This window comes from Oncorhynchus kisutch, unplaced genomic scaffold (genome assembly GCF_002021735.2).
Source record: "Oncorhynchus kisutch isolate 150728-3 unplaced genomic scaffold, Okis_V2 scaffold3962, whole genome shotgun sequence".
NCBI lineage: Eukaryota > Metazoa > Chordata > Actinopteri > Salmoniformes > Salmonidae > Oncorhynchus > Oncorhynchus kisutch.
The window spans coordinates 206,654-232,600 of record NW_022265907.1 but is presented as its reverse complement, the minus strand read 5'-3'; the positions used below and the strand labels follow the sequence as shown (position 1 = coordinate 232,600).

Genomic DNA, 25,947 nt, shown 5'->3' with positions numbered 1-25,947 from the left:
GTGAAATGCCTGCGCTGATGAGGATTAAATGAGGGGCTACATGTTAATGTAATAGGTGTGAAATGCCTGCGCTGATGAGGATTAATGAGGGCTACATGTTAATGTAATAGGTGTGAAATGCCTGCGCTGATGAGGATTAATGAGGGCTACATGTTAATGTAATAGGTGTGAAATACCTGCGCTGATGAGGATTAAATGAGGGGCTACATGTTAATGTAATAGATGTGAAATGCCTGCGCTGATGTCATAGGCCAGTTGGCTCAGAGAAAACACAGCAGTACACAGACTGTTTTATATGTAATGCCACTACAATTTGGTTTTACTGAAAAGCCTGATAATATTGACTTTAAATGAATTGACTAAATATGCTGTAATTTATTTTAGGGACATATCATGGTAAAGGTTTTAAGATAATTTAATCAATACATTCATTTTGTTTCCAGCGGTTTCATTCACCAAATCACCCCCCTCCCCCCCCTTATCAGAGTAGGTATAGGTCCATACACTGTGGTAACAATATGGTTCTACCTCATCAATGATCTGAGATGAAGCCCCTCCCCCTTAACAAAGTAGGTATAGTTTCATACACTGTGGTAACAATATGGTTCTACCTCATCAATGATCTGAGATGAAGCCCCTCCCCCCCCTTATCAGAGTAGGTATTGGTCCATACACTGTGGTAACAATATGGTTCTACCTCATCAATGATCTGAGATTAAGCCCCTCTCCCTCCTTATCAGAGTAGGTATTGGTCCATACACTGTGGTAACAATATGGTTCTACCTCATCAATGATCTGAGATGAAGCCCCTCCCCCTCCTTATCAGAGTAGGTATAGGTCCATACACTGTGGTAACAATATGGTTCTACCTCATCAATGATCTGAGATGAAGCCCCTCCCCCTCCTTATCAGAGTAGGTATAGGTCCATACACTGTGGTAACAATATGGTTCTACCTCATCAATGATCTGAGATGAAGCCCCTCCCCCTCCTTATCAGAGTAGGTATAGGTCCATACACTGTGGTAACAATATGGTTCTACCTCATCAATGATCTGAGATGAAGCCCCTCCCCCTCCTTATCAGAGTAGGTATAGTTTCATACACTGTGGTAACAATATGGTTCTACCTCATCAATGATCTGAGATGAAGCCCCTCCCCCTCATCAGAGTAGGTATAGGTTCATACACTGTGGTAACAATATGGTTCTACCTCCTCAATGATCTGAGATGAAGCCCCTTTGTTTCCTCCTTCCATTGGTTTAACCCCAGTCTGATGTCATGACTGATGATGTCAGCACCTCTCTAGCTCCTAACTGGCTGTGTGGAATTTAAAGAGACAGTCCACTTCTGTTTACTGTGTCCCCCAATTCACATTTGACAGACTATAATGGTCACAGACGTCAGACCAGGTGCCATTTTCTTTCTTCTTTGAAGCATCAGAGTAAGTGTTCTAGGATCAGGTTCTCCCCTGACCAAGTACACACTGCGATCTAAAAGGCACTGATCCTACATCAGCTCTCTTACTCAGACGTTTTATCGATCCGGTCCCAGAGCTCTAACATTACCCATGTCCTCCCATCCAGGTCAGGCGAATTTCTTTCCCATTTCCTCCCACGTCCTCCCATCCAGGTCAGGTGAATTTCTTTCCCATTTCCTCCCACGTCCTCCCATCCAGGTGAGGCTAATTTCTTTCCCATTTCCTCCCACGTCCTCCCATCCAGGTGAGGCTAATTTCTTTCCCATTTCCTCCCACTTCCTCCCATCCAGGTCAGGCTCATTTCCCATTTCCTCCCACGTCCTCCCATCCAGGTGAGGCTCATTTCCCATTTCCTCCCACGTCCTCCCATCCAGGTGAGGCTCATTTCCCATTTCCTCCCACGTCCTCCCATCCAGGTGAGGCTCATTTCCCATTTCCTCCCACGTCCTCCCATCCAGGTGAGGCTCATTTCCCATCTCCTCCCACGTCCTCCCATCCAGGTGAGGCTCATTTCCATTTCCTCCATAACCTTGTAGAGCAGAACTGCCGTTGTTACGGAGTCTGTTTATTTGGATAGATCTTGGTTGTTTTGGTCCTGGTGAAACGCCGACACACCGACCAACCTGAGGGGAGGGGGGTAGAGCGAGAGAAGGTGACGTAGTCACGGGTCATCTGACTCTCTGAAGGGGAACGTTTATGTCTGTACGTAATCGACTACTGTTAGATGGAGAATGTTTCCAGCCGCTGACGCAGGATACCAGGCAGACCGATGTGGTGGTGAATCACAGTGGAACACTGTCCATTGTCTTGAGTTTCTGATCTAAATCAGACAACACAAACTAAAAACAATGTTTTAAACATTCTTCGTCTTCGGGGGAAACACACACTGTTCCAGTTTCTGGGCTCGACACAGTAAACACACACTGTTCCAGTCTCTGGGCTCTACACAGTAAACACACACTGTTCCAGTCTCTGGGCTCTACACAGTAAACACACACTGTTCCAGTCTCTGGGCTCTACACAGTAAACACACACTGTTCCAGTCTCTGGGCTCTGCACAGTAAACACACACTGTTGCAGTCTCTGGGCTCTACACATTAAACACACACTGTTCCAGTCTCTGGGCTCTACACAGTAAAGTCACACTGTTCCAGTCTCTGGGCTCTGGGCAGTAAACACACACTGTTCCAGTCTCTGGGCTCTGGGCAGTAAACACACACTGTTCCAGTCTCTGGGCTCTGGGCAGTAAACACACACTGTTCCAGTCTCTGGGCTCTGCACAGTAAACACACACTGTTCCAGTCTCTGGGCTCTGCACAGTAAACACACACTGTTCCAGTCTCTGGGCTCTGCACAGTAAACACACACTGTTCCAGTCTCTGGGCTCTGCACAGTAAACACACACTGTTCCAGTCTCTGGGCTCTACACAGTAAACACACACTGTTCTGGGCTCTGCACAGTAAACACACACTGTTCTGGGCTCTACACAGTAAACACACATTGTTCCAGTCTCTGGGCTCTGCACATTTTCGGATCAAGCATAAATTGGCTTTAAGACACACTGCTGCAGTCTTGTAGTGAGGTCACCGTGGGTTCCCTTCTCTCTCTCCTAGTAGACCTGTCCTGTGTGAGGTCACCGTGGGTTCCCCTCTCTCTCTCTCCTAGTAGACCTGGCCTGTGTGAGGTCACCGTGGGTTCCCCTCTCTCTCTCTCCTAGTAGACCTGGCCTGTGTGAGGTCACCGTGGGTTCCCCTCTCTCTCTCCTAGTAGACCTGGCCTGTGTGAGGTCACCGTGGGTTCCCCTCTCTCTCTCCTAGTAGACCTGGCCTGTGTGAGGTCACCGTGGGTTCCCCTCTCTCTCTCCTAGTAGACCTGGCCTGTGTGAGGTCACCGTGGGTTCCTCTCTCTCTCTCCGAGTAGACCTGGCCTGTGTGAGGTCACCGTGGGTTCCTCTCTCTCTCTCCGAGTAGACCTGGCCTGTGTGAGGTCACCGTGGGTTCCCCTCTCCCTCTCTCTCTCCTAGTAGACCTGGCCTGTGTGAGGTCACCGTGGGTTCCTCTCTCTCTCTCCGAGTAGACCTGGCCTGTGTGAGGTCACCGTGGGTTCCTCTCTCTCTCTCCGAGTAGACCTGGCCTGTGTGAGGTCACCGTGGGTTCCCCTCTCCCTCTCTCTCTCCTAGTAGACCTGGCCTGTGTGAGGTCACCGTGGGTTCCTCTCTCTCTCTCCGAGTAGACCTGGCCTGTGTGAGGTCACCGTGGGTTCCTCTCTCTCTCTCCGAGTAGACCTGGCCTGTGTGAGGTCACCGTGGGTTCCCCTCTCCCTCTCTCTCTCCTAGTAGACCTGGCCTGTGTGAGGTCACCGTGGGTTCCTCTCTCTCTCTCCTAGTAGACCTGGCCTGTGAGGTCAGGTCCCCTCTCCCAGCAGAACGTCTGGTCTGTCTCTCAACCTCCTACAGGTCACTGTGGGTTCCTCTCTCTCTCTCTCCTAGTAGACCTGGCCTGTGAGGTCAGGTCCCCTCTCCCAGCAGAACGTCTGGTCTGTCTCTCAGCCTCCTACAGGGTAATTATTTAATCAGAGAACGGAGTCGGTCATTGTGCTACAGCTGCTGATGTGGAAATGGACGCCAGTCGTTTATAATCATATACAGACTGTTTTTCTTTACTATTTTCTCCATTCCTTAATTGCCTGCCAACACTGTCCCGGGGCGCTGTTGAGGAGGAAACAGAGGAAATGTCATGTTTCTGATTATAGAAAGAATATGGTACGTCACAGAGCAGACGTTTAGATATGGTGCCAGGTTGAAGCAGAAGGGATGGAATGAGCAACACCTACTCTGACAATGAAGTACACAGGAAGTTCATCCTATCCTGAATGTTAGCTGGGGGTGTCACTTTGTTCCCGTCAGGAAACTGTTCTGGCCGGTAAAGGTCAATAGGAAAACCGTGGCCTTGGATGAGAGTCTGTACAGGCTTTATTGTCATGGGAAACGTATGTTAATATTGTGAAATAGATCATAAACAATACTCACAAAGTTCCAAAATATACATTTCAAATGTCGTGTGTGTATATATGATGTGCAAATAGTTGACGTGCAAAAGGGAAAATAAATAAGCATAAATATGGGTTGTATTTACAATGGTGTTTGTTCTTCACTGGTTGCCCTTTTCTCGTGGCAACAGGTCACACATCTTGCTGCTGTGATTTCACACTGGTATTTCACCCAATAGATATGATAGTTTATCAAAATTGGATTTGTTTTCGAATTATTTCTGAGGGAAATATGCGTCTCTAATATGGTCATACATTGGGCAGGAGGTTAGGAAGTGCAGCTCAGTTTCCACCTCATTTTGTGGGCAGTGTCCACGTAGCCTGTCTTCTCTTGAGTGCCATGTCTGCCTACGGTGGCCTTTCTCAATAGCAAGGCTATGCTCACTGAGTCTGTACATAGTCAAAGCTTTCCTTAATTTTGGGTCAGTCACAGTGGTCAGGTATTCTGCCGCTGTGTACTCTCTGTATAGGGCCAAGTAGCATTCTAGTTTGCTCTGTTTTTTTTGTTAATTCTTTCCAATGTGTCAAGTAATTATCTTTTTGTTTTCTCATGATTTATGCAGCTTGAGCTGGTCTTTTGTCCCCTCTCTCTCTCCTCTCTCTCTCCCCTCTCTCTCCTCTCTCTCTCCTCTCTCTCTCCTCTCTCTCTCCTCTCTCTCTCCTCTCTCTCCTTCTCTCTCCTCTCCTCTCTCTCCTTCTCTCTCTGAGTTTATCATGTGTTGATGTTTCTCCGCTCTCCTCTTCTCTCTCCTCTTCTCTCTCGTCTTCACTCGTCTTCTCTCCTCTTCTCTCCTTCTCTCTCTCTCCTCTCTCTGAGTTTATCATGTGTTGATGTTTCTCCTCTCTCTCCTCTCTCTCCTCTCCTCTCTCCTTCTCTCTCCTCTCTCTCCTTCTCTCTGAGTTTATCATGTGTTGATGTTTCTCCTCTCTCCTTCTCTCTCTCTCCTCTCCTCTCTCCTTCTCTCTCTCTCTCTCTCTCCTCTCTCTCTGAGTTTATCATGTGTTGATGTTTCTCCTCTCTCCTCTCCTCTCCGAGTTTATCATGTGTTGATGTTTCTCTCTCTCTGCAGGTGGTCAAATTGCTGAACAACAAGCGTTCTCAGGCGGTGGGGATTCTGATGTCCAGTCTGCATCTGGACATGAAGGACATCCAGCATGGTGAGATACTGACCCCCATAACTATATCATTACAACACTATACTGACCCCCATAACTATATCATTACAACACTATACTGACCCCCATAACTATATCATTACAACACTATACTGACCCCCATAACTATATCATTACAACACTATACTGACCCCCATAACTATATCATTACAACACTATACTGACCCCCATAACTATATCATTACTACACTCTACTGTATATGACATGGAGATACACAACAAGGTTGAAAGTATGTGGACGGGCCTTCAAGTTGGTGGTTTCAGCTTTTTCAGCCTCACCATCTACTGACCAGTAGCAGTCTGTACTGTAGACCTGACTGTCAGACCCCCTGCTGACCAGTAGCAATCTGTACTGTAGACCTGACTGTCAGACCCTCTACTGACCAGTAGCAGTCTGTAGACCTGACTGTCAGACCCTCTACTGACCAGTAGCAGTCTGTAGACCTGACTGTCAGACCCTCTACTGCCCAGTAGCAGTCTGTAGACCTGACTGTCAGACCCCCTGCTGACCAGTAGCAGTTTGGGCCATGTACTGTCACCTTGTTCTACACACTGACCTTGGGTGGAATACGACCTCCTAGGCACACTGTAATATTTAGAGGGAGAGGACAGTGAGTGAATCGATCTACTGATATTTTTGTACAACTGAAGGAAATGCCTTTTTATTTTCATAATGCTCTTTTCTTGCGTCAACGAGAGAGTTGTCTTGTTTCCTGACCGTTGAGTTGCTGGTTGTTTACTGACCGTTGAGTTGTTGGGTGTTTCTGTTGCTGTCATTGTTTAGAAGAGGACGTGTTTTGCTTTCTGGAAGCAGTGACCTCATTTCCTTTCTGTCCTCGTGCTCTGTTGTCTCGTGATGTGGTGATGGCTCCTACATGCTACAGCGTTATAAACTGATGTGGTGATGGCTCCTACAGCTTTATAAACTGATGTGGTGATGGCTCCTACAGCTTTATAAACTGATGTGGTGATGGCTCCTACAGCGTTATAAACTGATGTGGTGATGGCTCCTACAGCTTTATAAACTGATGTGGTGATGGCTCCTACAGCATTATAAACTGATGTGGTGATGGCTCCTACAGCTTTATAAACTGATGTGGTGATGGCTCCTACATGCTACAGCATTATAAACTGATGTGGTGATGGCTCCTACAGCATTATAAACTGATGTGGTGATGGCTCCTACAGCTTTATAAACTGATGTGGTGATGGCTCCTACATGCTACAGCATTATAAACTGATGTGGTGATGGCTCCTACAGCTTTATAAACTGATGTGGTGATGGCTCCTACAGCGTTATAAACTGATGTGGTGATGGCTCCTACAGCGTTATAAACTGATGTGGTGATGGCTCCTACAGCGTTATAAACTGATGTGGTGATGGCTCCTACAGCGTTATAAACTGATGTGGTGATGGCTCCTACAGCGTTATAAACTGATGTGGTGATGGCTCCTACAGCGTTATAAACTGATGTGGTGATGGCTCCTACAGCATTATAATCTGATGTGGTGATGGCTCCTACATGCTACAGCATTATAAACTGATGTGGTGATGGCTCCTACAGCATTATAATCTGATGTGGTGATGGCTCCTACAGCATTATAATCTGATGTGGTGATGGCTCCTACATGCTACAGCATTATAAACTGATGTGGTGATGGCTCCTACAGCATTATAAACTGATGTGGTGATGGCTCCTACATGCTATAGCATTATAATCTGATGTGGTGATGGCTCCTACAGCATTATAAACTAATGTGGTGATGGCTCCTACAGCATTATAAACTGATGTGGTGATGGCTCCTACATGCTACAGCGTTATAAACTGATGTGGTGATGGCTCCTACAGCGTTATAAACTGATGTGGTGATGGCTCCTACATGCTACAGCATTATAAACTGATGTGGTGATGGCTCCTACAGCGTTATAAACTGATGTGGTGATGGCTCCTACAGCATTATAAACTGATGTGGTGATGGCTCCTTCATGCTTCAGCATTATAAACTGATGTGGTGATGGCTCCTACAGCGTTATAAACTGATGTGGTGATGGCTCCTACAGCGTTATAAACTGATGTGGTGATGGCTCCTACAGCATTATAAACTGATGTGGTGATGGCTCCTACAGCATTATAAACTGATGTGGTGATGGCTCCTACAGCATTATAAACTGATGTGGTGATGGCTCCTACAGCGTTATAAACTGATGTGGTGATGGCTCCTACAGCGTTATAAACTGATGTGGTGATGGCTCCTACAGCGTTATAAACTGATGTGGTGATGGCTCCTACATGCTACAGCATTATAAACTGATGTGGTGATGGCTCCTACAGCATTATAAACTGATGTGGTGATGGCTCCTTCATGCTTCAGCATTATAAACTGATGTGGTGATGGCTCCTACAGCGTTATAAACTGATGTGGTGATGGCTCCTACAGCGTTATAAACTGATGTGGTGATGGCTCCTACAGCATTATAAACTGATGTGGTGATGGCTCCTACAGCGTTATAAACTGATGTGGTGATGGCTCCTACAGCGTTATAAACTGATGTGGTGATGGCTCCTACAGCGTTATAAACTGATGTGGTGATGGCTCCTACAGCGTTATAAACTGATGTGGTGATGGCTCCTACAGCATTATAAACTGATGTGGTGATGGCTCCTACATGCTACAGCGTTATAAACTAATGTGGTGATGGCTCCTACAGCATTATAAACTGATGTGGTGATGGCTCCTACATGCTACAGCGTTATAAACTAATGTGGTGATGGCTCCTTCATGCTACAGCATTATCTGATGTGGTGATGGCTCCTACAGCATTATAAACTGATGTGGTGATGGCTCCTACAGCTTTATAAACTGATGTGGTGATGGCTCCTACATGCTACAGCATTATAATCTGATGTGGTGATGGCTCCTACAGCATTATAAACTGATGTGGTGATGGCTCCTTCATGCTACAGCTTTATAATCTGATGTGTTGATGGCTCCTACAGCATTATAAACTGATGTGGTGATGGCTCCTTCATGCTACAGCATTATAATCTGATGTGGTGATGGCTCCTACAGCATTATAAACTGATGTGGTGATGGCTCCTACAGCTTTATAAACTGATGTGGTGATGGCTCCTACAGCATTATAAACTGATGTGGTGATGGCTCCTACAGCATTATAAACTGATGTGGTGATGGCTCCTACAGCATTATAAACTGATGTGGTGATGGCTCCTACAGCATTATAAACTGATGTGGTGATGGCTCCTACAGCATTATAAACTGATGTGGTGATGGCTCCGACAGCATTATAAACTGATGTGGTGATGGCTCCTACAGCTTTATAAACTGATGTGGTGATGGCTCCTACATCCTACAGCGTTATAAACTGATGTGGTGATGGCTCCTACATCCTACAGCGTTATAAACTGATGTGGTGATGGCTCCTTCAGCATTATAAACTGATGTGGTGATGGCTCCTACATCCTACAGCATTATAATCTGATGTGGTGATGGCTCCTACAGCATTATAAACTGATGTGGTGATGGCTCCTACAGCATTATAAACTGATGTGGTGATGGCTCCTACATGCTACAGCGTTATAAACTGCAGGAAATCACCCCCCATCCCCCCTACACACACACACACACATCTACCTTTTCCTTGAGTTAGAAACAGGGCGAACTGTCTGATGGTGTCATCTTGTCACACACACTTCCTGTGATCATCACGTTGGCCACCAGGAAGTGAGATCAATGAGACCCTTTCTATTCTCTGTCCATGATCTGATTCCAGAACAGTGTTGCTGTTGGTTTCCACCACATTCCTAAAAAGAACAACGTCTCCAAAGTTTTTCCAACTTCTCTCGTCTGCCATGAACAACATCAACTGCTGATCAATGCCTCTCTTCCCACATTATGAATTATATATAGCCAAAGAAGAAACCAGACACAAGATCTGTCATTTACATGAATTATCTTTGTTTTCCCTTTGAGAAGGGTACTTTTCTCAGGAAAACTGACCAATGAAAATGAGAGTCCTGCCTGCGTCTCAATGTCTCCGTTCTCTGTACTCTGTAGAGATGGAAATATGAATGTCTCTTTTGTTCTGTGTGTTTTGAGGTGGAATGTAAACGTCAAATCAACAGAAGTCCCTAATGAGTCCAATATTTCAATGTTTTGATGGAATTAAACCAGCAAGAACGGAAACAATTCCCTCCCTACCCAACCGTGTCTCAGAAAAGTGTTTTTACCTTAAAGAGCTACGTTTACTTCAACGTTCAATTTTCTCTGACTCCACTCTAACCACTAGGCTACCCTGCCGCCCCTACACTCTAACCACTAGGCTTCCTGCCGCCCCTCCACTCTAACCACTAGGCTACCCTGCCGCCCCTACACTCTAACCACTAGGCTACCCTGCCGCCCCTCCACTCTAACCACTAGGCTACCCTGCCGCCCCTCCACTCTAACCACTAGGCTACCTGCCGCCCCTCCACTCTAACCACTAGGCTACCTGCCGCCCCTCCACTCTAACCACTAGGCTACCTGCCGCCCCTCCACTCTAACCACTAGGCTACCCTGCCGCCCCTCCACTCTAACCACTAGGCTACCCTGCCGCCCCTCCACTCTAACCACTAGGCTACCTGCCGCCCCTCCACTCTAACCACTAGGCTACCCTGCCGCCCCTCCACTCTAACCACTAGGCTACCCTGCCGCCCCTCCACTCTAACCACTAGGCTACCTGCCGCCCCTCCACTCTAACCACTAGGCTACCTGCCGCCCCTCCACTCTAACCACTAGGCTACCTGCCGCCCCTCCACTCTAACCACTAGGCTACCTGCCGCCCCTCCACTCTAACCACTAGGCTACCCTGCCGCCCCTCCACTCTAACCACTAGGCTTCCTGCCGCCCCTCCACTCTAACCACTAGGCTTCCTGCCGCCCCTCCACTCTAACCACTAGGCTACCCTGCCGCCCCTCCACTCTAACCACTAGGCTTCCTGCCGCCCCTCCACTCTAACCACTAGGCTACCCTGCCGCCCCTCCACTCTAACCACTAGGCTACCTGCCGCCCCTCCACTCTAACCACTAGGCTACCTGCCGCCCCTCCACTCTAACCACTAGGCTACCTGCCGTCCCTCCACTCTAACCACTAGGCTACCTGCCTCCCCATTTGTACATGTTTTTTTTGTTAAACAATTCCAGGTTGTTTGTTTAAAATTAGACGGATAGTAACATAATCACGTGATCAATGACGTCCTGAGCTTTGTTTCTGATGTGGTTTTTCAGACAGTCGCGTAATGCGATATCTGAGTGATTTCTCCGTGGTGCCGGTTCTTTCTTTGACGCGAAGCTGCTTTCAAACATCGACCTCTACTATACACTTTACTGACTCATTTAGTTTGATTTCTTCCAGTTTATAGCGCCTGAATGTCAGCTCAGCAGGTTAGGGACGGGGATTTGTGATCAGACCGCATAGGTACAAGATCGAATTCCTGTCTATTGTTGAAATTATTTTCTCTGAAACCGCACAGTCTTCCCATTGGTCAAATCATTAGTTTTATTTGGCCTATTATCAAATCCCTGAGCTGACAAGGCCAACAGGCTGTCCTATTATAATCTAGTGTCTTCAGCACCGTACCAAAACGAACAGACAGATGACCGGCCAACAGGCTGTCCTATTATAATCTAGTCTTCAGCACCGTACCAAAACGAACAGACAGATGACCGGCCAACAGGCTGTCCTATTATAATCTAGTGTCTTCAGCACCGTACCAAAACGAACGGACAGATGAACGGCCAACAGGCTGTCCTATTATAATCTAGTGTCTTCAGCACCGTACCAAAACGAACGGACAGATGATCGGCCAACAGGCTGTCCTATTATAATCTAGTCTTCAGCACCGTACCAAAACGAACGGACAGATGATCGGCCAACAGGCTGTCCTATTATAATCTAGTCTTCAGCACCGTACCAAAACGAACGGACAGATGATCGGCCAACAGGCTGTCCTATTATAATCTAGTCTTCAGCACCGTACCAAAACGAACGGACAGATGATCGGCCAACAGGCTGTCCTATTATAATCTAGTCTTCAGCACCGTACCAAAACGAATGGACAGATGACCGGCCAACAGGCTGTCCTATTATAATCTAGTCTTCAGCACCGTACCAAAACGAACGGACAGATGATCGGCCAACAGGCTGTCCTATTATAATCTAGTCTTCAGCACCGTACCAAAACGAATGGACAGATGACCGGCCAACAGGCTGTCCTATTATAATCTAGTCTTCAGCACCGTACCAAAACGAACGGACAGATGATCGGCCAACAGGCTGTCCTATTATAATCTAGTCTTCAGCACCGTACCAAAACGAACGGACAGATGATCGGCCAACAGGCTGTCCTATTATAATCTAGTCTTCAGCACCGTACCAAAACGAACGGACAGATGATCGGCCAACAGGCTGTCCTATTATAATCTAGTCTTCAGCACCGTACCAAAACGAACGGACAGATGATCGGCCAACAGGCTGTCCTATTATAATCTAGTCTTCAGCACCGTACCAAAACGAACGGACAGATGATCGGCCAACAGGCTGTCAGTGTTTCAGGGTTCGAGAGGAATTGAAATGTATTTATTGAACCTTTTGTTTAGAAAGGAAGCCTAATCAGAGTAATCCCTCTGCCTGAGCCTCATCTCCAGGAACTCAGTGTGTCTGAGACTTACAGAACGTATAAACACATTGATTAGATCGAAATGTGCTACAAATTATTTTGGCACCAGCATGAAATATACAGCAACATTCCTCCCAATAAGGCCTGATTGTTAAGCAGAGCTAAATAAACAGCAGGAATCTCCCCTCCATGCTCCTCTCCACCCCTCCATGCTCCTCTCCACCCCTCCATGCTCCTCTCCACCCCTCCATGCTCCTCTCCACCCCTCCATGCTCCTCTCCACCCCTCCATGCTCCTCTCCACCCCTCCATGCTCCTCTCCACCCCTCCATGCTCCTCTCTACCCCTCCTCCTCCTCTCTACCCCTCCTCCTCCTCTCTACCCCTCCATGCTCCTCTCCACCCCTCCATGCTCCTCTCCACCCCTCCATGCTCCTCTCCACCCCTCCATGCTCCTCTCCACCCCTCCATGCTCCTCTCCACCCCTCCTCCTCCTCTCCACCCCTCCATGCTCCTCTCCACCCCTCCTCCTCCTCTCTACCCCTCCTCCGTCTCTCTACCCCCCCCCATCATTTAAGAGAATATTCCCTAAATTGTTCACTACTTTTGACCAGGGCTCTGGTTGAGAGTAGTGCACCAAATGGGGAATATGGTGCCATTTTGTGAAGTAGCCAGATTTGTCCTGTGTTGACTTCCCCTGTCCCTTAATGTCTGGCTGTTAGTTCAAACAGGCACCGTGTCATAGCAAGCAGGCGAGACGTTCTCTATCGTTTTACTACTGAATACACTCACTGTACTAAACGCTTCAATGTAACACTATATCTGAGGATTAAACATTCAACCACTTCACCTCTGTTTGTGTTCAAACATTAACTTTTCTAAAGGATTACAGTTTGAGGCGCCAGCTCCTTTCTAGCCCAGACTAAAAGTCGACGTGAGGAATTTAAACACACGGTCTTTTATCTGACAGATTTTAGGTTTTTGTTTCTTTCATCAGGCCGTTTCTTGTGGAGTTGCGCCGCTGATTATATGTTGGTAGACAAATATTCCCCCTCTAGACTAGACCGACACAAGTTCAGCTAGACAGGAGAGCATGGAGTGAGAAACACGAACACGAGGTGAACTAGCAAGGGTAGTGTCCTCTCTCTCTCTCACTCTCTCCATGGCTTAGTGTTACCAAAGGATCTGTCATTCCACAGGCGCTCTGATAAAGCTAACATCAAAGGAATGGCTGAGAGGTTGCAACAAGTCACAGTGACTTAAACTGCCGTTTGGAATAGTGTTGAATCACAGGACTGTTCAGACTGGAGACTACTGCTGTTCAGAGAGGGCTGAGGATAGGTCAAGTAGACACTGACTAGAGACTACTGCTGTTCAGAGAGGGCTGAGGATAGGTCAAGTAGACACTGACTAGAGACTACTGCTGTTCAGAGAGGGCTGAGGATAGGTCAAGTAGACACTACTGCTGTTCAGAGAGGGCTGAGGATAGGTTAAGTAGACACTGACTAGACACTACTGCTGTTCAGAGAGGGCTGAGGATAGGTCAAGTAGACACTGACTAGACACTACTGCTGTTCAGAGAGGGCTGAGGATAGGTCAAGTAGACACTGACTAGAGACTACTGCTGTTCAGAGAGGGCTGAGGATAGGTCAAGTAGACACTACTGCTGTTCAGAGAGGGCTGAGGATAGGTCAAGTAGACACTGACTAGAGACTACTGCTGTTCAGAGAGGGCTGAGGATAGGTCAAGTAGACACTACTGCTGTTCAGAGAGGGCTGAGGATAGGTCAAGTAGACACTGACTAGACACTACTGCTGTTCAGAGAGGGCTGAGGATAGGTCAAGTAGACACTGACTAGAGACTACTGCTGTTCAGAGAGGGCTGAGGATAGGTCAAGTAGACACTACTGCTGTTCAGAGAGGGCTGAGGATAGGTCAAGTAGACACTGACTAGACACTACTGCTGTTCAGAGAGGGCTGAGGATAGGTCAAGTAGACACTGACTGGAGACACTGACTGGAGACACTGACTGGAGACACTGACTGGAGACACTGACTAGAGACTACTGCTGTTCAGAGAGGGCTGAGGATAGGTCAAGTAGACACTGACTAGAGACTACTGCTGTTCAGAGAGGGCTGAGGATAGGTCAAGTAGACACTGACTAGAGACTACTGCTGTTCAGAGAGGGCTGAGGATAGGTCAAGTAGACACTGACTAGAGACTACTGCTGTTCAGAGAGGGCTGAGGATAGGTCAAGTAGACACTGACTAGAGACTACTGCTGTTCAGAGAGGGCTGAGGATAGGTCAAGTAGACACTGACTAGAGACTACTGCTGTTCAGAGAGGGCTGAGGATAGGTCAAGTAGACACTGACTAGAGACACTGACTGGAGACACTGACTGGAGACACTGACTGGAGACACTGACTAGAGACTACTGCTGTTCAGAGAGGGCTGAGGATAGGTCAAGTAGACACTGACTGGAGACACTGACTGGAGACACTGACTGGAGACACTGACTGGAGACACTGACTAGAGACTACTGCTGTTCAGAGAGGGCTGAGGATAGGTCAAGTAGACACTGACTAGAGACACTGACTGGAGACACTGACTGGAGACACTGACTAGAGACTACTGCTGTTCAGAGAGGGCTGAGGATAGGTCAAGTAGACACTGACTGGAGACACTGACTGGAGACACTGACTGGAGACACTGACTGGAGACACTGACTAGAGACTACTGCTGTTCAGAGAGGGCTGAGGATAGGTCAAGTAGACACTGACTAGAGACTACTGCTGTTCAGAGAGGGCTGAGGATAGGTCAAGTAGACACTGACTAGAGACTACTGCTGTTCAGAGAGGGCTGAGTGAGGATAGGTCAAGTAGACACTGACTAGAGACTACTGCTGTTCAGAGGGCTGAGGATAGGTCAAGTAGACACTGACTAGAGACTACTGCTGTTCAGAGAGGGCTGAGGATAGGTCAAGTAGACACTGACTAGAGACTACTGCTGTTCAGAGAGGGCTGAGGATAGGTCAAGTAGACACTACTGCTGTTCAGAGAGGGCTGAGGATAGGTCAAGTAGACACTGACTAGACACTACTGCTGTTCAGAGAGGGCTGAGGATAGGTCAAGTAGACACTGACTAGACACTACTGCTGTTCAGAGAGGGCTGAGGATAGGTCAAGTAGACACTGACTAGACACTACTGCTGTTCAGAGAGGGCTGAGGATAGGTCAAGTAGACACTGACTAGAGACTACTGCTGTTCAGAGAGGGCTGAGGATAGGTCAAGTAGACACTACTGCTGTTCAGAGAGGGCTGAGGATAGGTCAAGTAGACACTGACTAGACACTACTGCTGTTCAGAGAGGGCTGAGGATAGGTCAAGTAGACACTGACTAGACACTACTGCTGTTCAGAGAGGGCTGAGGATAGGTCAAGTAGACACTGACTAGACACTACTGCTGTTCAGAGAGGGCTGAGGATAGGTCAAGTAGACACTGACTAGACACTACTGCTGTTCAGAGAGGGCTGAGGATAGGTCAAGTAGACACTACTGCTGTTCAGAGAGGGCTGAGGATAGGTCAAGTAGACACTGACTGGACAGTTAACAGCATTTTATTAATAAAACTATATTTCGTCTACATTTTAAATGTTTTATTTCACCATTATTTAACCAGGTAGGCTAGTTGAGAACACCTTTATTTAACCAGGTAGGCTAGTTGAGAACACCTTTATTTAACCAGGTAGGCTAGTTGAGAACACCTTTATTTAACCAGGTAGGCAAGTTGAGAACACCTTTATTTAACCAGGTAGGCTAGTTGAGAACACCTTTATTTAACCAGGTAGGCTAGTTGAGAACACCTTTATTTAACCAGGTAGGCTAGTTGAGAACACCTTTATTTAACCAGGTAGGCTAGTTGAGAACACCTTTATTTAACCAGGTAGGCTAGTTGAGAACACCTTTATTTAACCAGGTAGGCTAGTTGAGAACACCTTTATTTAACCAGGTTGGCTAGTTGAGAACACCTTTATTTAACCAGGTAGGCCAGTTGAGAACACCTTTATTTAACCAGGTAGGCTAGTTGAGAACACCTTTATTTAACCAGGTAGGCTAGTTGAGAACACCTTTATTTAACCAGGTATGCCAGTTGAGAACACCTTTATTTAACCAGGTAGGCTAGTTGAGAACACCTTTATTTAACCAGGTAGGTTAGTTGAGAACACCTTTATTTAACCAGGTAGGCTAGTTGAGAACACCTTTATTTAACCAGGTAGGCTAGTTGAGAACACCTTTATTTAACCAGGTAGGCTAGTTGAGAACACCTTTATTTAACCAGGTATGCCAGTTGAAAACACCTTTATTTAACCAGGTATGCCAGTTGAAAACACCTTTATTTAACCAGGTAGGCTAGTTGAGAACACCTTTATTTAACCAGGTAGGCCAGTTGAAAACATCTTTATTTAACCAGGTAGGCCAGTTGAGAACACCTTTATTTAACCAGGTAGGCTAGTTGAGAACACCTTTATTTAACCAGGTAGGCTAGTTGAGAACACCTTTATTTAACCAGGTATGCCAGTTGAAAACACCTTTATTTAACCAGGTATGCCAGTTGAAAACACCTTTATTTAACCAGGTAGGCCAGTTGAAAACACCTTTATTTAACCAGGTAGGCCAGTTGAAAACACCTTTATTTAACCAGGTAGGCAAGTTGAGAACACCTTTATTTAACCAGGTATGCCAGTTGAAAACACCTTTATTTAACCAGGTATGCCAGTTGAAAACACCTTTATTTAACCAGGTATGCCAGTTGAAAACACCTTTATTTAACCAGGTATGCCAGTTGAAAACATGTTTACATCGATCTAATGAAGAGGATATTATGTACCTCGCTGGTGTTTTATTATTGTTGGTGGTCGGAGACTCTTACAGTATATATTAAGATAATAGCTTTTCCTTCAAAAGGTTGTCTGGTAATTTGGCCTGATAATTTCCCCTCCGTAAAAAGGCGGTTGAGCTGAATTGATGTCAGAGGTTCTAGTTAGCCGAGCAGACAGCCAGTCTCTCCTTGACAGCGATTCCCGATGTGGAGGAGTGATTTTTTTTTTTTAACCATGCAGCCAAATGTAGTAAATACTCTCCCCCCCCAGCCTCATCACACCCCCATTAAGCGTCTTAGTGGTGTCAGGGGGGCTGGGGACCTGTTTAGACGCCTGTGGGTGGTACTGAACTCTGTGGGAATAGGAAGAGAAATTGGGGGCTGGGGACCTGTTTATACGCCTGTGGGTGGTACTGAACTCTGTGGGAATAGGAAGAGAAATGGGGGGCTGGGGACCTGTTTATACGCCTGTGGGTGGTACTGAACTCTGTGGGAATAGGAAGAGAAATGGGGGGCTGGGGACCTGTTTAGACGCCTGTGGGTGGTACTGAACTCTGTGGGAATAGGAAGAGAAATGGGGGGCTGGGGACCTGTTTATACGCCTGTGGGTGGTACTGAACTCTGTGGGAATAGGAAGAGAAATGGGGGGCTGGGGACCTGTTTATACGCCTGTGGGTGGTACTGAACTCTGTGGGAATAGGAAGAGAAATGGGGGGCTGGGGACCTGTTTATACGCCTGTGGGTGGTACTGAACTCTGTGGGAATAGGAAGAGAAATGGGGGGCTGGGGACCTGTTTAGACGCCTGTGGGTGGTACTGAACTCTGTGGGAATAGGAAGAGAAATGGGGGGCTGGGGACCTGTTTATACGCCTGTGGGTGGTACTGAACTCTGTGGGAATAGGAAGAGAAATGGGGGGCTGGGGACCTGTTTATACGCCTGTGGGTGGTACTGAACTCTGTGGGAATAGGAAGAGAAATGGGGGGCTGGGGACCTGTTTATACGCCTGTGGGTGGTACTGAACTCTGTGGGAATAGGAAGAGAAATGGGGGGCTGTGGACCTGTTTATACGCCTGTGGGTGGTACTGAACTCTGTGGGAATAGGAAGAGAAATGGGGGGCTGGGGACCTGTTTAGACGCCTGTGGGTGGTACTGAACTCTGTGGGAATAGGAAGAGAAATGGGGGGCTGGGGACCTGTTTATACGCCTGTGGGTGGTACTGAACTCTGTGGGAATAGGAAGAGAAATGGGGGGCTGTGGACCTGTTTAGACGCCTGTGGGTGGTACTGAACTCTGTGGGAATAGGAAGAGAAATGGGGGGCTGGGGACCTGTTTAGACGCCTGTGGGTGGTACTGAACTCTGTGGGAATAGGAAGAGAAATGGGGGGCTGGGGACCTGTTTATACGCCTGTGGGTGGTACTGAACTCTGTGGGAATAGGAAGAGAAATGGGGGGCTGGGGACCTGTTTATACGCCTGTGGGTGGTACTGAACTCTGTGGGAATAGGAAGAGAAATGGGGGGCTGGGGACCTGTTTATACGCCTGTGGGTGGTACTGAACTCTGTGGGAATAGGAAGAGAAATGGGGGGCTGGGGACCTGTTTAGACGCCTGTGGGTGGTACTGAACTCTGTGGGAATAGGAAGAGAAATGGGGGGCTGGGGACCTGTTTATACGCCTGTGGGTGGTACTGAACTCTGTGGGAATAGGAAGAGAAATGGGGGGCTGGGGACCTGTTTATACGCCTGTGGGTGGTACTGAACTCTGTGGGAATAGGAAGAGAAATGGGGGGCTGGGGACCTGTTTATACGCCTGTGGGTGGTACTGAACTCTGTGGGAATAGGAAGAGAAATGGGGGGCTGGGGACCTGTTTAGACGCCTGTGGGTGGTACTGAACTCTGTGGGAATAGGAAGAGAAATGCTCGGCTCTAAAGCTGTGCGCTTTGCACCCGGTGGATTTGACCCCTGCTTCAAGGTCGTGGAGGATTAATCCAGCTGCTGCATTATGAGCAGAGCCGTGCTCCCCTGTGTCCAGGCCGTGTCAGGAATGAGCTTATTGGGTGTCTGTGGTACCGACTTCTTTCCTCCCCCCTCCAAGTTCTCACAGCTCTCAGGGTGTCAGCTCCCAGCCTGCACTTTCCTCCCTCCCTACCCCCTCTCTCCAAGTTCTCACAGCTCTCAGGGTGTCAGCTCCCAGCCTGCACTTTCCTCCCCTCCCTCCTCCCTCTCCAAGTTCTCACAGCTCTCAGGGTGTCAGCTCCGAGCCTGCACTTTCCTCCCTCCCTACCCCCTCTCTCCAAGTTCTCACAGCTCTCAGGGTGTCAGCTCCCAGCCTGCACTTTCCTCCCTCCCTACCCCCTCTCTCCAAGTTCTCACAGCTCTCAGGGTGTCAGCTCCCAGCCTGCACTTTCCTCCCTCCCTACCCCCTCTCTCCAAGTTCTCACAGCTCTCAGGGTGTCAGCTCCCAGCCTGCACTTTCCTCCCTCCCTCCTCCTCTGTCCAAGTTCTCACAGCTCTCAGGGTGTCAGCTCCCAGCCTGCACTTTCCTCCCTCCCTCCTCCTCTGTCCAAGTTCTCACAGCTCTCAGGGTGTCAGCTCCCAGCCTGCACTTTCCTCCCTCCCTCCTCCTCTGTCCAAGTTCTCACAGCTCTCAGGGTGTCAGCTCCCAGCCTGCACCTGATCTCGATGATCTGGTGTCTTGTTGGCGTCTTGCGTCACTGCGTCTCGGCCTTGCAGAGATATGCAGGAGGGTTTAAGTCCTGTTGGCTCCAACACTTGTTTTGACCCCATCTCTCCCGTCAGACGAGGGCTGTAGTAAGGTCAGTCCCCCCCCCCCCCATTACCAACCCCCACCAGCCTTCAGTCTTTAACCTTATGACCAGTGGTCAGAGGGTAAATGGGACAAAGATTGAAGTGCCTTTGAACGGGGTATGGTTGGTGGTTTCGGTTTGAGTCAAGAACTGCAACGTTGCTGGGTTTTTCAATCTCAACAGTTTCCTGTGTGTATCAAGAATGGTCCACCACCCAAAGGAAATCCAGTCAACTTGACACAACTGTTGGGGAAGCATTGGAGTCAACGTGGCCCAGCCTCCCTGTGTCACTCTTTCAGACACCTTGTAGAGTCCACATGGCCCAGCCTCCCTGTGTCACTCTTTCAGACACCTTGTAGAGTCCACATGGCCCAGCCTCCCTGTGTCACTCCTACAGACACCTTGTAGAGTCCACATGGCCCAGCCTCCCTGTGTCACTCTTTCAGACACCTTGTAGAGTCCACATGGCCCAGCCTCCCTGTGTCACTCTTTCAGACACCTTGTAGAGTCCACATGGCCCAGCCTCCCTGTGTCACTCTTTCAGACACCTTGTAGAGTCCACATGGCCCAGCCTCCCTGTGTCACTCTTTCAGACACCTTGTAGAGTCCACATGGCCCAGCCTCCCTGTGTCACTCTTTCAGACACCTTGTAGAGTCCATGACCCGACGAATCGAGGCTGTTCTGAGGGGGTGCAACTCAATATTAGGAAAGTGTTCCTAAGGTTTTGTACCCTCAGCGTATGTCTATAAACACGTATGTATGTGTACACACACACACACACACACACACACACACACACACACACACACACACACAGTTGAAGTTGGAAGTTTAGCCAAATATATTTAAACTCCGTTTTTCACATTGGCATGTAATCAAAGTAAAAATCCCCGGTCAGTTATTTTAAGAATGTGAAATGTCAGAATAATAGTAGAGTGATTTCTTTCATCACATTCCCAGAGGTTCAGAAGTTTACATACACTCAATTAGTATTTGGTAGCATTGCCTTTTTTAAATTGTTTAACTTGGGTCAAATGTTTCAAGTAGCCTTCCACAAGCTTCCCACAATAAGTTGGGTGAATTTTGGCCCATTCCCCCTGATGTAGCAGGTGTAACTGAGTCAGGTTTGTGGGCCTCCTTGCTCGCACATGCTTTTCCAGTTCTGCCCACAAATGTTCTATAGGATTGAGTTCAGGGCTTTGTGATTGCCACTCCAATACCTTGACTTTGTTGTCCTTAAGCCATTTTGCCACAACTTTGGAAGTATGCTTGGGGTCATTATCCATTTGGGACCAAGCTTAAACTTCCTGACTGATGTTGCTTCAATATATCCACATAATTTTCCGACCTCATGATGCCATCTATTTTGTCAAGTGCACCAGTCCCTCCTGCAACAAAGCACCCCCACAACATGATGCTGCCACCCCCGTGCTTCACGGTTGGGATGGTGTTCTTCGGTTTGCAAACCTCCCTATTTTTCCTCCTAACATAATGGTCATTATGGCCAAACAATATTGTTTGTACAGATGAACGTGGTACCTTCAGGCATTTGTAAATTGCTCCCAAGGATGAACCAGACTTGTGGAGGTCTAAAATTTATTTTCTGAGGTCTTGACTAATTTCTTTTGATTTTCCCATGTTGTCAAGCAGAGGCACTGAGTTTGAAGGTAGGCCTTAAAATACATCCACAGGTACATCACCAATTGACTCAAATGATGCCAATAAGCCTATTAGAAGCTTTTAAAGCCATGACATCATTTTCTGGAATTTTCCGAGCTTTTTTACAGTTAAATAATCTGTCAGTAAACAATTGTTGGAAAACGACTTGTGTCATGTCAAGTAGATGTCCTAATCGACTTACTAAAACTATAGTTTGTTAACTAGAAATTTGTGGAGTGGTTGAAAAATAAGTTTTAATCACTCCAACCTAAGTGTATGTAAACTTCCCACTTCAACTGTGTATGTGTATGTATATATATATATAAACAAATCACTGTCTCCTGTCCCTTTGAGCCATACTCAATAGCCACTGTCTTCTCTCTTCTGTCCCTTCCAGCCACCCTCGATAACCACTAACTGTGTTCTGTCCCTTCCAGCCACCCTCGATAACCACTAACTGTGTTCTGTCCCTTCCAGCCACCCTCGATAACCACTAACTGTGTTCTGTCCCTTCCAGCCACCCTCGATAACCACTAACTGTGTTCTGTCCCTTCCAGCCACCCTCGATAACCACTAACTGTGTTCTGTCCCTTCCAGCCACCCTCGATAACCACTAACTGTGTTCTGTCCCTTCCAGCCACCCTCGATAACCACTAACTGTGTTCTGTCCCTTCCAGCCACCCTCGATAACCACTAACTGTGTTCTGTCCCTTCCAGCCATCCTGAACCTGGACAATACTGTGGTGGATCTGGAGACTCTACAAGCCCTCTATGAAAACGTAAGGCTCTGATCTCTCATCCCTGAGTCCAAAGGAAGGTGTGTCTTTGGCCAGGATTCAAACACATGCAAATAAATCACACTGTGTTGGTTTGAATCCTGGCCTTAGTCTTAATGTTGGCTGTCAATGTATCCAGGCTATGATTGACTCCCTTTAGTTCTGGCCACTGTACCTGGCATGTCACTATGTATCCAGGCTATGATTGACTCCCCTTAGTTCTGGCCACTGTACCTGGCATGTCACTATGTATCCAGGCTATGATGGACTCCCCTTAGTTCTGGCCACTGCATGTCACTATAGACTTCAATCACCAACGGTTGTTCAGTAAGGAACAGAAGAGGCCTTGTAAGAAATCATTTATTTACAGTATCACTTTGTTCAGGCCTTGTTATTTATATTCTTTATTTAACCAGGTAGGCCAGTTGAGAACACCTTTATTTAACCAGGTAGGCTAGTTGAGAACACCTTTATTTAACCAGGTAGGCTAGTTGAGAACACCTTTATTTAACCAGGTAGGCTAGTTGAGAACACCTTTATTTAACCAGGTAGGCTAGCTGAGAACACCTTTATTTAACCAGGTAGGCTAGTTGAGAACACCTTTATTTAACCAGGTAGGCTAGTTGAGAACACCTTTATTTAACCAGGTAGGCCAGTTGAGAACACCTTTATTTAACCAGGTAGGCTAGTTGAGAACACCTTTATTTAACCAGGTAGGCTAGTTGAGAACACCTTTATTTAACCAGGTAGGCTAGTTGAGAACACCTTTATTTAACCAGGTAGGCTAGTTGAGAACACCTTTATTTAACCAGGTAGGCTAGTTGAGAACACCTTTATTTAACCAGGTAGGCTAGTTGAGAACACCTTTATTTAACCAGGTAGGCTAGTTGAGAACACCTTTATTTAACCAGGTAGGCTAGTTGAGAACACCTTTATTTAACCAGGTAGGCTAGTTGAGAACACCTTTATTTAACCAGGTAGGCTAGTTGAGAACACCTTTATTTAACCAGGTAGGCTAGTTGAGAACACCTTTATTTAACCAGGTAGGCTAGTTGAGAACACCTTTATTTAACCAGGTAGGCTAGTTGAGAACACCTTTATTTAACCAGGTAGGCTAGTTGAGAACACCTTTATTTAACCAGGTAGGCTAGTTGAGAACACCTTTATTTAACCAGGTAGGCTAGTTGAGAACACCTTTATTTAACCAGGTAGGCTAGTTGAGAACACCTTTATTTAACCAGGTAGGCTAGTTGAGAACACCTTTATTTAACCAGGTAGGCTAGTTGAGAACACCTTTATTTAACCAGGTAGGCTAGTTGAGAACACCTTTATTTAACCAGGTAGGCTAGTTGAGAACACCTTTATTTAACCAGGTAGGCTAGTTGAGAACACCTTTATTTAACCAGGTAGGCTAGTTGAGAACACCTTTATTTAACCAGGTAGGCTAGTTGAGAACACCTTTATTTAACCAGGTAGGCTAGTTGAGAACACCTTTATTTAACCAGGTAGGCTAGTTGAGAACACCTTTATTTAACCAGGTAGGCTAGTTGAGAACACCTTTATTTAACCAGGTAGGCTAGTTGAGAACACCTTTATTTAACCAGGTAGGCCAGTTGAGAACACCTTTATTTAACCAGGTAGGCTAGTTGAGAACACCTTTATTTAACCAGGTAGGCCAGTTGAGAACACCTTTATTTAACCAGGTAGGATAGTTGAGAACACCTTTATTTAACCAGGTAGGCTAGTTGAGAACACCTTCATTTAACCAGGTAGGCTAGTTGAGAACACCTTTATTTAACCAGGTAGGCTAGTTGAGAACACCTTTATTTAACCAGGTAGGCTAGTTGAGAACACCTTTATTTAACCAGGTAGGCTAGTTGAGAACACCTTTATTAACCAGGTAGGCCAGTTGAGAACACCTTTATTTAACCAGGTAGGCTAGTTGAGAACACCTTTATTTAACCAGGTAGGCTAGTTGAGAACACCTTTATTTAACCAGGTAGGCTAGTTGAGAACACCTTTATTTAACCAGGTAGGCTAGTTGAGAACACCTTTATTTAACCAGGTAGGCCAGTTGAGAACACCTTTATTTAACCAGGTAGGCTAGTTGAGAACACCTTTATTTAACCAGGTAGGCCAGTTGAGAACACCTTTATTTAACCAGGTAGGATAGTTGAGAACACCTTTATTTAACCAGGTAGGCTAGTTGAGAACACCTTCATTTAACCAGGTAGGCTAGTTGAGAACACCTTTATTTAACCAGGTAGGCTAGTTGAGAACACCTTTATTTAACCAGGTAGGCTAGTTGAGAACACCTTTATTTAACCAGGTAGGCTAGTTGAGAACACCTTTATTTAACCAGGTAGGCTAGTTGAGAACACCTTTATTTAACCAGGTAGGCTAGTAGAGAACACCTTTATTTAACCAGGTAGGCTAGTTGAGAACACCTTTATTTAACCAGGTAGGCTAGTAGAGAACACCTTTATTTAACCAGGTAGGCTAGTTGAGAACACCTTTATTTAACCAGGTAGGCTGGTTGAGAACACCTTTATTTAACCCGGTAGGCTGGTTGAGAACACCTTTATTTAACCCGGTAGGCTAGTTGAGAACACCTTTATTTAACCAGGTAGGCTAGTTGAGAACACCTTTATTTAACCAGGTAGGCTAGTTGAGAACACCTTTATTTAACCAGGTAGACTAGTTGAGAACACCTTTATTTAACCAGGTAGACTAGTTGAGAACACCTTTATTTAACCAGGTAGGCTAGTTGAGAACACCTTTATTTAACCAGGTAGGCTAGTTGAGAACACCTTTATTTAACCAGGTAGGCTAGTTGAGAACACCTTTATTTAACCAGGTAGGCCAGTTGAGAACACCTTTATTTAACCAGGTAGGCTAGTTGAGAACACCTTTATTTAACCAGGTAGACTAGTTGAGAACACCTTTATTTAACCAGGTAGGCTAGTTGAGAACACCTTTATTTAACCAGGTAGACTAGTTGAGAACACCTTTATTTAACCAGGTAGGCTAGTTGAGAACACCTTTATTTAACCAGGTAGGCTAGTTGAGAACACCTTTATTTAACCAGGTAGGCTAGTTGAGAACACCTTTATTTAACCAGGTAGGCTAGTTGAGAACACCTTTATTTAACCAGGTAGGCTAGTTGAGAACACCTTTATTTAACCAGGTAGGCTAGTTGAGAACACCTTTATTTAACCAGGTAGGCTAGTTGAGAACACCTTTATTTAACCAGGTAGGCTAGTTGAGAACACCTTTATTTAACCAGGTAGGCTAGTTGAGAACACCTTTATTTAACCAGGTAGGCTAGTTGAGAACACCTTTATTTAACCAGGTAGGCCAGTTGAGAACACCTTTATTTAACCAGGTAGGCTAGTTGAGAACACCTTTATTTAACCAGGTAGGCTAGTTGAGAACACCTTTATTTAACCAGG

At 46.6% G+C, this 25,947-nt stretch overlaps 1 protein-coding gene across 2 annotated transcripts in view; it reads left to right on the top strand.

Moving 5' to 3' along the window:
• LOC109886059 (formin-2) overlaps positions 1 to 25,947 on the top strand; it is a 121,876-nt gene that overhangs the window by 47,896 nt on the left and 48,033 nt on the right. For both annotated transcript variants that reach the window (XM_031821342.1, XM_031821343.1), the window contains 2 exons: positions 5,597 to 5,684; positions 22,437 to 22,498. In XM_031821342.1, the coding sequence (XP_031677202.1) occupies positions 5,597 to 5,684; positions 22,437 to 22,498 (150 nt within the window). The remainder of the gene's footprint in view (positions 1 to 5,596; positions 5,685 to 22,436; positions 22,499 to 25,947) is intronic.